The sequence below is a fragment of the Arachis stenosperma genome, chromosome 3 (assembly GCF_014773155.1).
Source record: "Arachis stenosperma cultivar V10309 chromosome 3, arast.V10309.gnm1.PFL2, whole genome shotgun sequence".
Taxonomy (NCBI): Eukaryota; Viridiplantae; Streptophyta; class Magnoliopsida; order Fabales; family Fabaceae; genus Arachis; species Arachis stenosperma.
In genome coordinates, this window is record NC_080379.1 from 155,800,666 (window position 1) to 155,817,468 (window position 16,803).

Below are 16,803 nucleotides of genomic sequence, written 5' to 3' on the forward strand. Positions count from 1 at the left end.
TTTTTGTTTTATTTTAAGAAGTTGTTGATGGAGTTGTTTGTATGTACTCATATAAAGAGTATATATACATGTATCTTCGTGAAGTGAAATAATATCACATGTATTTTTTAGACCATATAATTAGTTTATTCTTCATTTATACAATATGTATATTAATTAATCTTTAAGTTTAGGTTCACAATTCACAACATATAGTTATAATTAGAGAACAGTGAAATTTATTTTTTTATTAATATTTTTAATTATTAGTTTAAGTTTTTAAAAGATTATACCATGTAAAGTATTGTGATTTAGCTAATTAGAATATCATTTTGGTTAACATTTGAATTAAATTTGATAAATTCAAAAATAATATTTTTTATATCTTTTATTGATTTATAGATATGAACATACTGTTTTGTGATAACTCTGCATTTTACTTATAGGTTATCAATGCAGTTCGAACAAATCTAATTTCAAATAAGACAGCACTAGTTGGTACAGCGAGTGCAACAAATATCTATATTTTTTTATAAAAAAAAATAAAAAAAAGATTTCATTGAACATTATACATTACTATTCTCTCTTTAAAATATTAGTCAATTTAAAAATTTAATACATTCATAATTTGATATATTAAAATTTGCAATTAAATACATTGAAGTATCATTACATTAAGCATACTATTTGTGATAGATGTTCTAGAAGAGAGGAAGTATATAATTTCATTGTCAATTTTGCACAAAATTTTCTTTCTCTCGTCATAACTTATTCAATTCAATACTATTCATTCATAATAAGGGGTTGGTATAGCCAAGAGAGGTGATTTCAAATGCAGGACTAGTCCATAAAATTTAGACAAGTCCAATTCCTTAGAACCAGCAGGCAAATCCCAATCAAAATGATAAACAAGGTTAGCCAGCACAGTTTCATCAAGAGCAGTGGCAAACTGCAGCCCAGGGCACCCTCTCCTTCCTGCACCAAAAGGAATAAACTGAAAATCACGCCCTTTGAAATCCACCGAACTGTTTAAGAACCTCTCTGGCTTGAACTCAAGTGGCTGGTCCCAACACTTTGGGTCCGTTGCAACGGCCCATGCATTCACCAACACCTGTGTTCCAGCTTCAATGTCATACCCATTCAGCTTGATGCCTTTGGTGGATTCTCTAGGAACTAGAACTGGAAGTGAAGGGTGCAACCGAAGTGTTTCTTTGATCACAGCTTTCAAGTAGTTCATGTGAACCAAATCTTGTTCGGTTATGTTGCTTCTGTTTCCAACAACAGTTCTCACTTCATCTTGAAGTTTGTGCATAACCGCTGGCCGTTTTAACAGTTCCGCCATTGCCCATTCTAGCACAGTGTACGTAGGGTCCGTACCTGCCGTAAACATGTCCTGCATAAATAATTCGCATTAAATATGTATTAATAATTTAAAATTTTACTTAATCAACAGTTACAATAATTAATAGTCATATTAACAAGTTTCAACAAAATTGAAGTCAAAATTAATTAAGTTGGAAAAAAGAATTGTCATCTACCATTAACGACAGAAGGAGTGCTTTGTGGGAAGGCTCTCTCATAGTTAGTAATCCATTCCAGTGGTACTATGGCCGCAAGCTCGTCTGGAGGAATCATCCTTGGGATGCTAACTATGGCTAGACCATGGCTTTTGTCCGTGAACATCAAAAGAGCATCATGGGTGTTATTTGGAAGGTTCAGATCCAAAGCGTGATCTTGGATTCTGTACAACACCTGGTGATGGAGTGTCGCCTGTTCAGCACTGGCATCTTGTGTAACACCAATCAACTGGATCTGTATCCGAATCCTTCGGGAAAGGGTCGGATCTGTAAGCCTGATGGTGAAATCTGGTGAGATTGTAAGAATCACACTCCCATTAGTGAGAGTGGATACAAGTGCTCCAATAAGCGCATGTTGGTAATCCTTGAAGGTGGTGTCTAAAAGTGCAATCTTTGCGGTGACAGGCAGCCCTTTTCTGCCATGTAAGGTCAGAATCATCCTTATAGCTCCAAGATGCAAATGAGTATATCCTTGTGACAAGTATTCACGAATGAGTTCTTGGGGGATCTCAATCGTAACATACTGTTCTGCAGAGGTGGCTTGAAGACCACACTGTTGTAGATAGGAAGTTTGGATCACTTCCTTAACAGGAGGTGATGATTCCCTTCTTATAAGGTGGCGAATACTAAACTGCTTTTTCCGGTGGTAGAAAGAGTATGGATTGATGAGAGGTTGTTGGGTAGCAGGGATCTTTGAGTCTTCTGGTACATGGGTGATTTCAACAAGGTTTTCTATTTTGTTGGATAGAGTTTTATGAACAGATGGTGGTAAACGATCAAGAGATAGTTCTGTATTATGAAAGATAGGTTGGCTAGATTCAGGGTTTGACATGAATATTTCAAAAATCAGGAACAGAAGGACGACCATCTTTTTCTAGACAGTCATCTTCCAGGAGAATCTATATGATCTCTCCTCTCACTGTTCAACATACCAGTGATCAAGATGATCCCCCAATTCACTACTATGAAGAAGGAAAGCCAGTTTATGTCTCACACGTCAATGGCCATTTCATATGGGATGTTGACCATAGTATGTGTGACTCAGATTGCGACTGCGATGCCTGGGGAGAATCAGAAGATGAAGACTACTACAGAAAGAAGAAGTCCAAGAAGAACAGGAAGCAGAGCTGTACTGCTCCTCCAAAGTTCTATCCACCAGATGAACCTGGAGAACCACCAAGGTTTTATCTAAGGAAGAAGAAAAAGGAGATCCTTAGGTCTCAATTTTCAGATCCTATTGCTGTACCATGTATAGCAACTCTCAAGCCTTATGAGCAAGAGTTTCCTCCTCTACAGGTTTCCACTGATAGTCAAAGGATTACTCGACGGCCATACATAGCCCCAAAAGGAGTAACTCCACAAGGAGTTCAGTCAACTTCACCTCAAGATGAGGTCCTGAATTGGCAAACGGAGAATGCTGTTAGCCAAAACAAAGTCCTGTTGAGAATCGATCACACTTTGGAAACACTCGTTGAAAAGACAGACAACCTGTCCTCACAAGTATACTCAGTTCAAACTCAAGTTGATGAGCTAAAACACAGACTGACCATACAAGCCCAAAAACTTGACCAAGATTTAAAGACTTACATCCAAACCCATTACTTTGGCCCAGATTTCCAAAAGAAAGACCAAGAGCTTACCCGTATTAAAGCCCAGATCAGACAAATCGAACAAGACCAAGCTAGACAACCCAAGCCACAAGCTTTGGCCACAGATCCACTAGCCTTATATCCACCACAGTATCCCATGTACACACCCACTTACATTCCTCCACAGCAGCCAAACATAAATGAACCTGACTATGATAACATCTTCAAAACCCATTATCACCTTGCCCGAAGACTACACACAAAGCCTAAGCCACACCCGGCCCAACCTACAGAACCTTCACAAAAAAGGACGCATAATCCTCCATGGTCAGAAAGAGAATTTCTCAGAGGAGAAACCTCTGGAGAAAGAACTGAGGCAATTTCCAAAGGAAAAGAAGAACAGGCACCAGAAAAGAGGACAATCGGAATGATTGATGAAGACATCACTTCAAGTGACTCGTTTGAAGAAGTAACGTCTGACTCATCAGACTTTTCGGTTGAAGAATCATCTGAGGAAGATCAAATTGCAGACCTTTCTGCAATAGCAATGGTTGATCAGGCCAACCCAACCTCAGAAGACGAAGGAGAAGGAATAGTTGTAGAAGAAGAAGATGATAATCCTTCACAGACCAAGTCCACTCAGACAAAAGCAGGCAACCATTATTTCACTTTCGATAACCTTCCTCCTCACAAGTACAGAGAAAGGTTGAATGATTTTGGAGCCTGGATTGATACTAAGATGACCAGCCCTAATGCAGATATCCAGCAAGTACTCTCTGAGTTTGTCACCAGGATGACCGGCAATCTTAGAGAATGGATAAACACACTAAGTGAGTATGAGCGAATGCAGCTCACTAGTGGAAGTGCTACTCAGTTTCTAGGAAGATTGCATAGAGAATTCCTAGGAGACATTGGGATTATCCAGCAGAGAAATTCCCAAGAATATTACGAGATGAAATGCTGTTCACTCAATAAGAAAGATCTGGAAAAGCATTTTAAAAGAATGCAGGCCAAATACTATCCTCTCGGAGGACAGAGCAATTCAACGCTCAAGGAAGTGTACCTTGCTTCACTTCCAAAAGAACTCCTACCAGAGATAAGAAGAACAATGGCCATCTATCAGAAGGATATTCCGACGATAACCTTCGGAGAAATCTATCAATTGGCTCTAGCAGCTCTTGATAAGCTCTGCAACCAGCAAGATCTGTTCAAACAATTCGCCAAGAATTCCTTCAAACTGAAGGGAGCATGCAACAAGTCTTATCTGCAGATCAAATGCAAGGATAAAAACTCGTGTGATTGCCACACAAAAAAGAAGCACCACTTCAGAAGAACCAGACGATCAGATTTCGATCAGAGTCATTCCAGCAGAAGAAGCAAGTTCAAAGGAAAGAAAAGGTTCTTCAGAAAAAAGACCTTCAAGGACAAGCGAACCAACAAATGTTTTCTTTGCGGACAAATTGGGCACTTTGCCAAGAAATGTCCCAATAAGAAACAGACGAGCAAAAGGGAAATAAAGATGCTTCAATCTTTACAAGACGCTGTCTTAACCCGAGAAGATGAAGATCTTGAATCCCTCCTTGAAGAACAGTCAGAAGTAGATGAATATACAAAGTATATGCTTCATGATCCTGAAGATAGTTCTTCTGATGATGACTACAGACCAATCCACTGTATGGCAACTGCTCCGCCTAAACAATGGATGACAGAGGAAGGATGTCTAGGAAGCTTAGGTTCCAAAAGAATTGATGGAATCCAACGACCCCACTTCAAAGTCAAACTTTTGGCGTCCAAATATGATGTGCCAAAAAAGGTCGTAGCACTACTTGATACAGGATCTTGTGCAACTGTTGTCAGGCCCAATCTGTTACCTGATGAGCTTTGGGCTCCTCATGACAAAATCTATACAACAGCCAGCCAAGGAAGATTTACTATTGATCATATTTCTAGAGGAAATATTGGACTACAAATATTTCCTGAAATGGTGATTTGGCTGAAGGTTCTGGGAAGCTATCTCCCTGAGAAAGATGTATTGTTTGGTTTTGATGCATATTACCAAACGCAGGGAATGTCAATATGGCCAGAAGGATTGAAATTCAAAAGGAAGTTCTTGCCATTTCTTGAAAACAGAGGCATCTATGAAATTAGCAAGGCTCCTTCAGACTATGAAGCCATCCAGAACAGGTTACTGAAAACTTGTTGTGACAGCCATGACAAGTTTGATCACCCTCTTCCTTTATGGAAGAATGAAGAGTTCTTCATTCAATTGCCCTTCAAAAAGAATGAGGACATCAATCCTACCAAGGCAACCCATTCGGGAATGAATCCTGAAGATCTGAAGTTAGCAAGGGAAGAATGCGCTTCGTTACTGAAGCAAGGTTTAATTGAACCAACAAATTCCAACTGGGCATGCCAAGCATTCTATGTGGAAAAAAGACCTGAACAGATCAGAGGAAAGAAGAGACTGGTGATTGATTACAAGCCTTTAAACCTCTTCTTACAAGATGACAAGTTTCCACTACCAAGGATTGACGCCATAACTCCTCGGCTTAGTGAAGCCAAACTTTTCAGTAAGTTTGACCTCAAAGCAGGATTTTGGCAACTGGGTATCCACCCCAAAGACAGATACAAGACGGGTTTTTGTATACCTGATGCACAGTACCAATGGACTGTCATGCCATTTGGACTAAAGGTAGCCCCACCATTATTCCAAAAAACTATGATCAGAATCTTTGAGCCCATACTCCACTCAGCTCTCATCTACATAGATGACATCCTACTGTTCTCAAGGGACGGCCCAACTCATCAGGCCCTTCTGATCCAGTTCACTGAAATCGTGGAAAGATATGGAATAATGCTATCCGAAAAAAAGAGCCTTATTGGTCAGGCCCAAATTGATTTTTTGGGAATGACTTTCAATAATGGTTTCTTCCAGCCTGGAGAGCACATCTCAAAAGAACTGTTAAACTTTCCTGATGACCACTTGACAACAAAGCAGGTCCAACAGTTCTTAGGCATCATCAATTACATCCGAGACTTTTTACCGGATGTGACGAGACACACAAGCCAGTTGTCAAAGTTACTAAAAAAGCAACCCCCACCTTGGGGCCCTGAACAGACGACAGCTGTCAAGCACTTGAAAGAAGTAGCACAGAAACCCCCACCATTGAAGATTCCTAGCAATGGACAACGCATTCTGCAAACTGATGCTAGTGATAACTACTGGGGAGCTGTTCTCCTTGAAGAGATTGATGGAACAAGACACTACTGTGCGCATGCTAGCGGACAGTTCAAGGAGTCAGAAAGACACTACCATGCTACATACAAGGAGATTCTTGCAGTCAAAAGAGGAATCGAGAAGTTCAGTTTTCACTTAAGTGCATATCATTTCATTGTGGAAATGGACAATACGTCTTTTCCATCCATGCTGGACACCAAAGGGAAGATACTACCAAATTCACAACTTCTAAGATGGAAAGATTGGTTTTCACGCTATAAATTCACAGTAAGACACATCAAAGGAAACCACAACACCATAGCTGACTACCTTTCCAGACCAACCAAAGAACTTCCACCCAAAGTTCTTCACATCCTAGCCATGAATAGAGCTTCACCGCCAACCTTCCCTCTTCCAGACTGCCCTCAAGACCACAAGTTCTATAGAAGAGAACCTGGACCGTTTCCTTTTTCCCTTCGACCTAGGACTGCTACTGAAGTCAAGAACCTAGCTGAAGAATGCCTGTTTTACTGGCTACACAGGCTCCTCCTTGTTACCCAAATCACAGCAAAACCTCAATATTTTCACCCAAAAACACCTTATCATATCATCCCTACCATCAAAGGAGAAATTCCTGAAGAAATGTTGTGGTTTATATGGGCGCTCTCTGTTCAGTATGATTGCGCTATCATAGTTCCTGGAGTTGCTATGTACAGACTCTTCTGTGACAAAAACTTCTCAGGAACAAATCTTGAGAAACTTCTCAAGATGTTTGCACCTATTCCATTTTGGAGAGGAAAACTCTTCAGTGCGCTAACAGACCATGATGTTTGGAACATTTCTGATAAGCTGAGACACAGGTTTTACTATGCCTTTGTCTTAAGAAGGCTATTTGTTTCCCGGCAAGGGATCCTATACACCAGAAACAACTTCAACATTGTTGGTTATTCAAAGATATGGCCAACAGATGAGAAACACTGTCTCAACAATCTGGCCAAACACCTCACCTTCTACAACAATCCTAATGTTGAAGTACTCACAGGAGCCATTGAAGGACTCTCACTTTCAACAGAAGAAGAAGCTTCTTCCTCCAGGACTGTACAGGAAGAATTAAGAGAATTCCAAGCCAATTTTCTTGCTTCATCTGTGATCTATCCTACACCATCACTCTACCAGGATGAACATCCATGGAATTCTCCTCTTGGAGATCAAACCACCTATGGCTATGGAAATATTGAAGATGAGAAACCAGGATCAAGGGTCTATCCAATACCGCCAAGCCCAACACATGTGGATGCTGGAATAGAAGAGGATACTGAAGATCAATACACAGAAGGACCACATAACCTTGTGGATGATATTGATGAACATGAGCCCATTACGAAATACAGTCCGTGAAGAATGGGACCCAGCAACAATCATAATGTTCAGAAGCAATTATGATATTTTGTCTTTTATAATCATGTAAAATATGGTGTGACATAAAGTAAGTTTGTCCTTTTATAATTATCGAGAGGAGTGATGTGAGATAAAGTTGTCATAATGTATCCGGAGATAAGATTCCTTCTTATCTCTTAGTAGTGCGGTCCACGTGTCTGTATTTAAGTAGCTTGCTTAAAGTTGTTTGTCCTGTTGTAATGATGGATAAGATTCCTTCTTATCCTCTACTACCCAAGAGCCTCTATATATAGAGGGCTCTCCCTTTGTAAAAATCAGAACTTAATCTTTCAAAATAACCATTGTAAGATATTCACCATGAATACTCTCTAAATCTCTCTCTCTCTGAAATCTTGAGTCTCCAATATGCTTATCTTTGCTTACTAGTTTCACGTATGCTCTAGGCTTGCCTCATTCTTGAGGATCCTGCCTATCAGAAATGAAACTGATCCGATCCATGAGAAGTTCCAGTATTGGAAAGAAAGAACATATCGGCATCCATGACGATCTTGTCATAAGGTCCCTTGAATCCCCAATTGAGATGAGTTTAGTGGGAAATCGGGATAGAGATGACAAGAGGTATTGGTCCCTTGGTATGTTCTTTCAGAAGTACGTCTGGATGCACCCCGTGGTATAAAAAATTTACTAAAATCTTTGTTAACTAAAGTATCAGAATTTTTTGTTGGTATCACTCTTTAACTTCCTCACAAAAAATTCAAACAGTAGCATTTGACACCAAAAAACACAATTTCAAAAGAAATTTAGGCTTCACATTCAGATTCAAATCTATCTGTCTTAGGTAATTCATAAAACACAAATTATTAAAATTAAATTATTCTCTTAAAATGTGTGTGGTATTTACAATAGTCAACATAGAATCAAATATTTTTAATCAGAAAAACTATAAATAAATAATTTTTAACTAGTCAACTTTAAATAATTACAATTAATAATTATTAATTTTGTATTTTTTTAAAATAAAATTTAAATAATCACTAATTAATAATAATTAATTAGTATGAAATATAATTTAAAAATACTTATTAACTTGTTATTGACTAAATTCCTATTAATTATCTCACGAAATTGAACAACAAATGACTCTTAATCTCTTATAGTACGCTTCCTCTACCTGCCGATTCTATTAGGAAAGGAGAGGGTTAAAAGAAGAAAAGAAAACATAATCCTTGATTTTCTATTAGGACTTTAAATACTTTAACCATCCTAAAAGCTTTCAAGTAAGAATAGAGTTGATTATTGACTAATTTAGCCTCCATTATTATTGATGTGGACCGAAAGACTGAAAAGTTTAAAATATAGCTGGGAAAGCAAGGCCGATCAACTTAATGGAGTTCTAAATCGTTAAGCACAAATCTATGTACATGTACGGTTTGCTTCTCATCCACTCATATCCTAGTTGCGTTGATTAACTAACTTTGGCACCATCTATGGGAGACAAATCTTTCTAAAATAAAAAAACTAAAAAAGTCGATTTTAAAAAAAAAAAGGCCTGATAATCTTTCTCATCTTAGAAGAATTCTTTTTTTTTTGTTCAAAAACCATTACTTTAAGAGGAGGGTCACGGGTCGCACACTAGTATACTAACAAAAAAAAAAAGAAAAAAAAAACACCTTTATTATGTAATTAACAAAATTTAAGAGTATGATAAGGAAGAGTGCTAGAGGATCAGGAGAATTTGTAATGTTTAACCATTAATTAGCCACTATTAATATTTTTAATAGTGTGAGATAATATCTAATGATGTAGGATTAATTATTTTTCTTTCGATAGTTAAGTACGGGCCAAATTTCAACAAAAGTGCTAATTTCCTAAACTTTTTAGTATGATAAATAATAAGGTATATGATAAGTTGATAACTATTCCTCATTTTGTAAAATAAATCTGAGTATCGTTATTGTGAAAAATAATTTACTAGAGAATAAGATAGCAATTGCCTAAATAACATATATATCAAACTCAAATATTTCTTACCACGAGTATTGCCTTCATTGTTGTTGTGTCAAACTCAAATCCAACAGCGTTACTGTTCTTGACAGAAAGCAAAACATCCACAAAATCATCAACATTATCAGTAAGTCCCTCTTGTTCTTTCCTTTTCCCAGAACTAACATGCTCCGCAATCACTTGATCCAAAAACTCATCGAGACGCTTGGCCACTCTTGACGCTCTTTTATAAGAACCATCAACCTTGTTCAACCAACTAAGCCATGGAATATAGTCCCCTATTGATGTTGTACCCAACAAGTCTCCAAACTCCAAAACCAGCTCCTGAAACTTGCACCCTTCTCCTCCTCCACGGTATCTCCTCCCTAGAGCACTTCTACACAATATGTCATTTGTAACACCGAAGAATATCTCAGACAAGTTTAATGGCATAGAAGAAGAAGAAGAAGCAAACTCTTTGATGGTTTCAACCATTCTTGCAGCTTCTTCCTCCCTAATAAGGCCGTACGATTGAACCCTTTTGTTGCTCAGAAGGTGCAACACGGCTAGGCTCCTTATCTGCCTCCAGTATTCACCTGCGTTACATAAAATACGAGAATGAGATATTTTAGAGGGTAATAACATAAAAACTTAGTAAAATTTTTATGATATATATCAAAAACGTTATTGCGCTAAAGTTAGGTCGTTGTCCAGAAACAACGCAGTGTATAGTTCGTGTACAGTGTCAAATGAGTAAGAGCCGCTGCATCGGTACCCGGATGTAGCCTTAAATGAGTAAGGGTTCCGGTGTTTTCGTGAACGAACGAAGATAAATAAGTTAGTTCACAAAGAAAAATATAAAGGTAAGGATCAGAGCGATAGAATGTTGAAACTTGAGACATGGAACATAAGCACTCTAACAAAAAAATCTATAGAGGTGGTGGATACCATGACAAGAAGGAAGATTAACATCATGTGCCTCCAAGAAACAAAATGGATCGACGCAAAAGTTAGAGAGTTGGATAATTTCGGGTTCAATCTTTAGTATACAGAAAATGTGAATAATAAGAATAGAGTAGGTATTATCGTGGATAAGCAATGGAAGAATGAGGTAGTGGATGTCAAGAGGGTGGACAATCGGATCATCTCTATCAAACTTATGGTGGAATGAGGTATTTTTCATGTGATTAGTGCATATGCACTACAAGTGGGTTCAGACGAGCAACACATAAGATAAGATTTTGGGATGGTTTAGAGAGTTTGGTCTAAGACATATCTTCGAGAGATAAGATTTTCTTACGAAGAGACTTAAACGGCCATGATGGAAGAGAAATGATAGGGTATAAAAGTATTCACGGAGGCCATAGTTTCAGGATGATCAATATCGATGGTTAAACTATTTTAGACTTTTCCTCAACCTTTGACCTCCTCATCATAAATATATATTTTAAAAAGAGAGACAAACATCTTATAATCTATAGGAGTGACATGATAAGCTCTTAAATCGACTTCTTGTTGAGGAGAGTCGACCAAAAATTTTGCATTAATTATAAAATTATTCTGGAAGAGAGTTTAACAACACAACATAAGATGTTTGTCATGAATTTTTGCGTTGAGTAAAAATTGAGAAAAAGACATCATATGAAGAACCCAAAAATGAGATGGTAGCGGAGGAATGGTGAGGAACAAAGAAGCTTCATAAGACGGGTAGGAGAAAAGGCAAAGTGAGAAGAGGATAAAAGCGCGGAGGAGATGTAGAGGGGGATAGTGGAAGTTATTAGAATAACAATAAAAGAAAATTTTGGTGAATTTAGAAAGATAGGGCCAAGAGACAAAGAGTTCTGGTGGTGGAATGCGAGAGTATAAGAAAAGATAAAGACAAAAAGAGAATGCTTTAAAGAGTGATCTTTGTGTCGCAATACAAATAATTGGGAAAAATATAAGATGGCTAAGAAAGAGATAAAAGTGGATGTAAGTGAAGTAATAATAAGAGCATATGAAGATCTCTACCAATCTTTAGGCACGAAGAAAGAAGAAAAATGTATATATAGAATCACAAAGAGCCTTAAAAGAATAACGAAAGACTTGTATCAGGTTAAGTGCATAAAGAATAAAGACAAAGAGGTTTTAGCTCAAGATGAGAAGATCAATGATAGGTGGAAGAGCTACTTCTACGAGTTATTTAATAAAGGACACAAAATTCTTCCGAGTCTTGGTCGGTTATGCACGAGGGAAGAATATCAAAACTTCAACTATTATCGAAAGGTTCGAGATTTTAAGGTAAAAGAGGTTCTAAAGTTGAAGAAAAATAGTAGGGCAGTAGGACCCGATAATTTTCCGAGTGAAGTTTGGAAGGGCCTTGGAGAGAAAGGCATAAGTTGGTTAACCAAGTTTTTTAATGAGATTTTAAAGTCAAAGAAGATGTCAGATGAGGGAAGAAAGAGCACCTTGGTACCTATCTACAAGAATAAAGGGGATATGCAGAGTTGCGAAAACTATAGAGGGATCAAGTTCATGAGTCATACCATGAAGTTATGGAAAATAATGATAAAATGGAGGCTGAGACAAGAGATATAAATAATAGAAAATCAATTTTATTTTATGCCAAACAGATCCACCATTGAAGTTACATACCTATTAAGAAGGATGATGGAGAGGTAACGTAATAATAAAAGGGATCTACATATAGTGTTTATTGATTTGGAAAAAGCGTACCCTAGGGTGCCAATAAAGATCTTATGGAAGATTTTGGAAAGAAAGAGAATAAGGATCGCATATATTCGTGCAATTAAACACATGTATGATGGGGCTACAAGTAGTGTGAAGACTCAAGGTGGCGTGACAGAGAAATTTTCTATTGGTATACGGTTACACTAGGGATCATCCTTAAGTCCATATATTTTCACATTAGTCTTAGAAGTGCTCACAGAGCATATCCAAGAGCCTGTGTCATGATGCATATTTTTTGTCGATGATAGGAGAGTTAAGGAAAGACCTAAATAAGAAGTTGGATTTATGGAGAGAATCTCTAAAAGTGTATAGTTTGCATATAAGTCGTAGCAAGACAGAATATATAGAATGTAAGTTTGACAGTCAAAGGAAAAATCCTAATGCAAATGTGAAGATTGGAGAAAACCAAGGTTGCGAGAACTGGACTGATCAATGAACTGGAAGAGTGACTGGTTCACTGGTTCAAAGGTTCGACCGAGGTTCAACCAGTTTAATTAAATATTAAATAAAATTATTAAAAATTAAACATACAATGAAACATGTACCATGACCTTTTTTGTTACCATAACAATATCTGGTAAGTAAACTAAAATCTGATCTCTTCTTATTCTTTTCAAAATTAAAATAAGAAAAATCTAAACCAACGTTTAATTTCCTAAATTTAGGGTAAAAGGAGAAATTAAAGAAAGAAATTGTTGTAGAATTAACAATGCTGAAATGGAAGGGAATAAAGATGAGGGCATGAGGGTGAAGATTTTATTCTGTTTCTAGGCATGTCTTTTGCAACCTTTCTGCTGGGTCTAACAAATTTGTATAAAGAAGCTGTAACACATGTATGTCCTCATATGCAGATCATATGCAGATCAATGTAAAACACCATGACAAAATTAATCATACCACCGCCAACTCTAATTCAGAACACAACAAACAGAAAAAAATATCAACTCACCCCAATTCAGATTCAGAACACAACAAACAAAAAAAGAAACAGCAACTCAAGAATCAGATCTCAGATTTCAGTAACTCAGTAAAATTAACAAAATACACGACCATAAATTGAAGCAAACAGAGTTGAATCTTTAAAAAATAGGACCTCAAAATCATAGAAATTAACAAAAGGAAAAAACTAAAGCAGAGCTATCGACGACAGAGGAACCAAACTGACGTGACGGAAGAACGAAACAGGCGGCAAGACTACCGACAAGGGAGGAACGGCGAGACAGACGGGATCGAGTAAACTCACCAACAATGGAGGAATCTAGCCGACCGCGCTTCGATATGCAAGTCCACACGACGAAGATGAAAACGATGTAGAGAAGACGAGGATGGACAACCAAAGGCGACAACGTGGAGGAGACGAGGAGGCGGTGACTACTGTTGGCTGAGAGAGAGAGTGGCTGCTGGCTGAGAGAGAGAGGGAAGTAACGCCGTAGTGGGTTAGGAATTTTGTGCCATTTTGGTGAGTGAGACTGATGAGAGTGAGGGAGAAGGGATTTGGGCATTTGGTGTCGGCGATGATGCGGTGGTCAAACCCGTCGCTGCTGTGGCTGCGGGATGCAATGGCGGTGCTAGATTGGTGGTGGTGGCTATGCGATGGTTCGCAGAGAAGAGAACAAAGATGAGTTGTTGTTGCTGCTGAGTACGATGGGTGATTTAGGGATTAGGGTTCAGCTTAGTTCGTTTAGCCTTTTTCTTTTTTTTTTTTTTCTTATAGGGACAAAACGACGCCATTCAGAGTTTTTTTTTTTAACCAAAAACTCGCTAAAAAACCAGACTGTTCTGCCGGTTCACCGGTTAACTGCCGGTTCAACTAATTTTTTTATCGATTTTTTGTCAAGCAGTTTCTGAGCTTACCCGGACCGGCTAAGTGACCAGTTCCTGATTAATCCAGTAAAACCGGCCGATCCAGTTCGGTTTTCAGCACCATGGAGAAAACATCCTACGAAATTTGTGATAAAAAAGTGCCTTTAAAATTTAAAAGTAAATTCTATCGTACTGCTATCAGACTGGTTATGCTTTATGATACAGAGTGTTGGGCGATCAACAGGGAGCACAAATATAAGTTAAGTGTGGCAGAAATGAAAATGTTGATATGGATGAGTGATCATATGCGATTGGATAGAATAAAGAACGAATATATAAGAGGAAGAGAGTTGGAGTAGCACCTATTGTGAAAAAGATGGTAGAATTGTGTCTCAAGTGGTTTGGATATGTGAGAAGAAGATCAACAGAAAGCCCAGTAAAGAGGGTAGATGAGATGGAAGATGGACAAGGGGTGAAAGATAGAGGACGATATAGGAAGACCATCCATGAGGTGGTCAAACAAAATCTACATATAAACGGTCTCTTTGTAGACATGATATATGATAGAATTCAATGGCATCATTTGATCCATGTAGTCGATCCCACCTAGTGGGACAAGACTTGAGCAATAAAAAAAAAGTTTGTATGTATTTAAGTTGTGTCAAATGATATAGTATTGAAGGATATTTATAGATACTAAGAGAATTAAAATATTAAATACGTAATATCCTATAATAAATATTCAGATATGTTAAATAATTTTAATGGAAACTAATTGATCATAATATATTCTAGGATCTCCCATCAATCTCAAATGACAACATGAGTTTGAAACTTATTTAAAACAACAAAATAAAAAGAAATGCATAAACTGATGGAACAGATGCAAACAAAACTGTCGCAAAAAAGCACAGACGAAACTGGCGGAAAAAAAACACAAACGGATTTGCCACAAGAAAAGCACAGACAGAACTGTCGGAAAGAAGCGCAAACGGAACTACCGCAAGAAAAGCACACACATCTGCCGCAAAAAAAAAGACGCAGACGAAACTGCTATAAGGGAAGCGCAAACGAAACTGTCGCAACGAAAGTACGAACGAAACTACCACAAAAAAGTACAAACAAAATTGTTGAAAAGATGGCAAACTGCTCGAAAATTACCGAAAACCCGAAAAGGTGACAAACTGTGAAGAGATGGTAAAATGTCGGAGGATGACGAACTGTGGGAAGGTGACGAAAAATATATAATTTATCCATAAGAATAAATAATCAGATGACAATGGTGTTTGATTTATTAGACTTAGAAAAACACAAGACGGAGAGAATAGGATAATCTGTGAGGTGAAAAAATATAAAAAAAAATGACAAAATAAAAAAAATGACATAAAAAAATGTAAAAAATACGATAATTTCATAAAAAAAATAACATAATCTCTTTAAGAAAAATACTATAATTTTAATATCGTGTTAGAGAGATAAGAGAGTACTAAAAAAAATTATATGTATTTAAATTTATAGATATTAAAAGAATAAAAGTAATAAATATTTAAATATATTAAATAATTTTAATAAAAAGTAATTCATGCTCGTATATTTTATCCAGCCCTACTCACCATAAGGAGAGGTGGCTATGTCCTTGGAATCATACAAGAGTATCTCACTCATCTTACGCGGTGGTCGGTTGGAGAACACCAAGTCGTGCGTCTTCATCACCTCTTCCGCCATGTCGGCCGAAGACACCACCAGCACCGGAACGTTCCCGAAGTGAAGGAGCATCAAGGGGCCATGTTTCTCAGCCAAGCTTTTGAGTGACTTGTGGGGGAACAAACCTACTTGGTGCAAGTTTCCGAGTATGGGTAATTTTGGAGGTGAAGGAGGTGAGTTTTTGTCTGTGTGTTTGGAATATTTCATAATGAGTAGGATAATGAACAAAGATAGTAATATGATGGTGGTGAACAGATCCATGGTGGCATAAACAGAGAGTGCTCAAGTTTCTAGTACTTGTGAAAAGGTTTCAAACTGTTGTGAAAGGTGAGAAAGAATGCTAAACCAATGATCCAATGTTTGAACTATTAATTTTTTCCCTCGAGTTTCTGTATTCGTTTTACACCAAATTTAAAACTTAAAACAGCATCACTATTATCAATTCTTTGTTTTGTGGACTCAAAAAGTCAATATGCCCAACCACATGTTCACATGTGTTGAGCTTGTCGTAAGGAGTTTTGAATAGTTATGATAGTTTATTTGAGTTTAAACTTTAAATAATATAAAATATTTTACACAGTTATATAATTATATTAGTTCTTTTTTATGATTATTTATATAATTAATATAAAAAATAATTATTTTTATTGATATATTATTATATAATTAGATATATGTATAGAACTATTTTATACTGATAATGCATCAAAATTAAATTCTTTATTTTATTTGAAGTTTCAAACTAAAAAGCAGGCACCACGTTTGCATTATTTACTGCTCTGAATCTTACAAGCTGAAAGGACCCGGGTAATTACAACTTGAA

The 16,803-nt window shown here is 37.2% G+C and overlaps 1 protein-coding gene across 1 annotated transcript; it reads right to left on the reverse strand.

The window, feature by feature from the left end:
• Positions 1–678: 678 nt before the first annotated feature.
• On the reverse strand, positions 679–16,347 carry LOC130968049 (cytochrome P450 736A117-like). The gene is made up of 3 exons (XM_057893129.1): positions 15,890–16,347; positions 9,792–10,339; positions 679–1,372 (listed from the first exon to the last, which is right to left on the reverse strand). The coding sequence occupies exons 1-3, from the start codon at positions 16,239–16,241 to the stop codon at positions 767–769; spliced, it is 1,506 nt and encodes a 501-aa protein (XP_057749112.1). The 5' UTR covers positions 16,242–16,347; the 3' UTR covers positions 679–766.
• Positions 16,348–16,803: the final 456 nt, after the last annotated feature.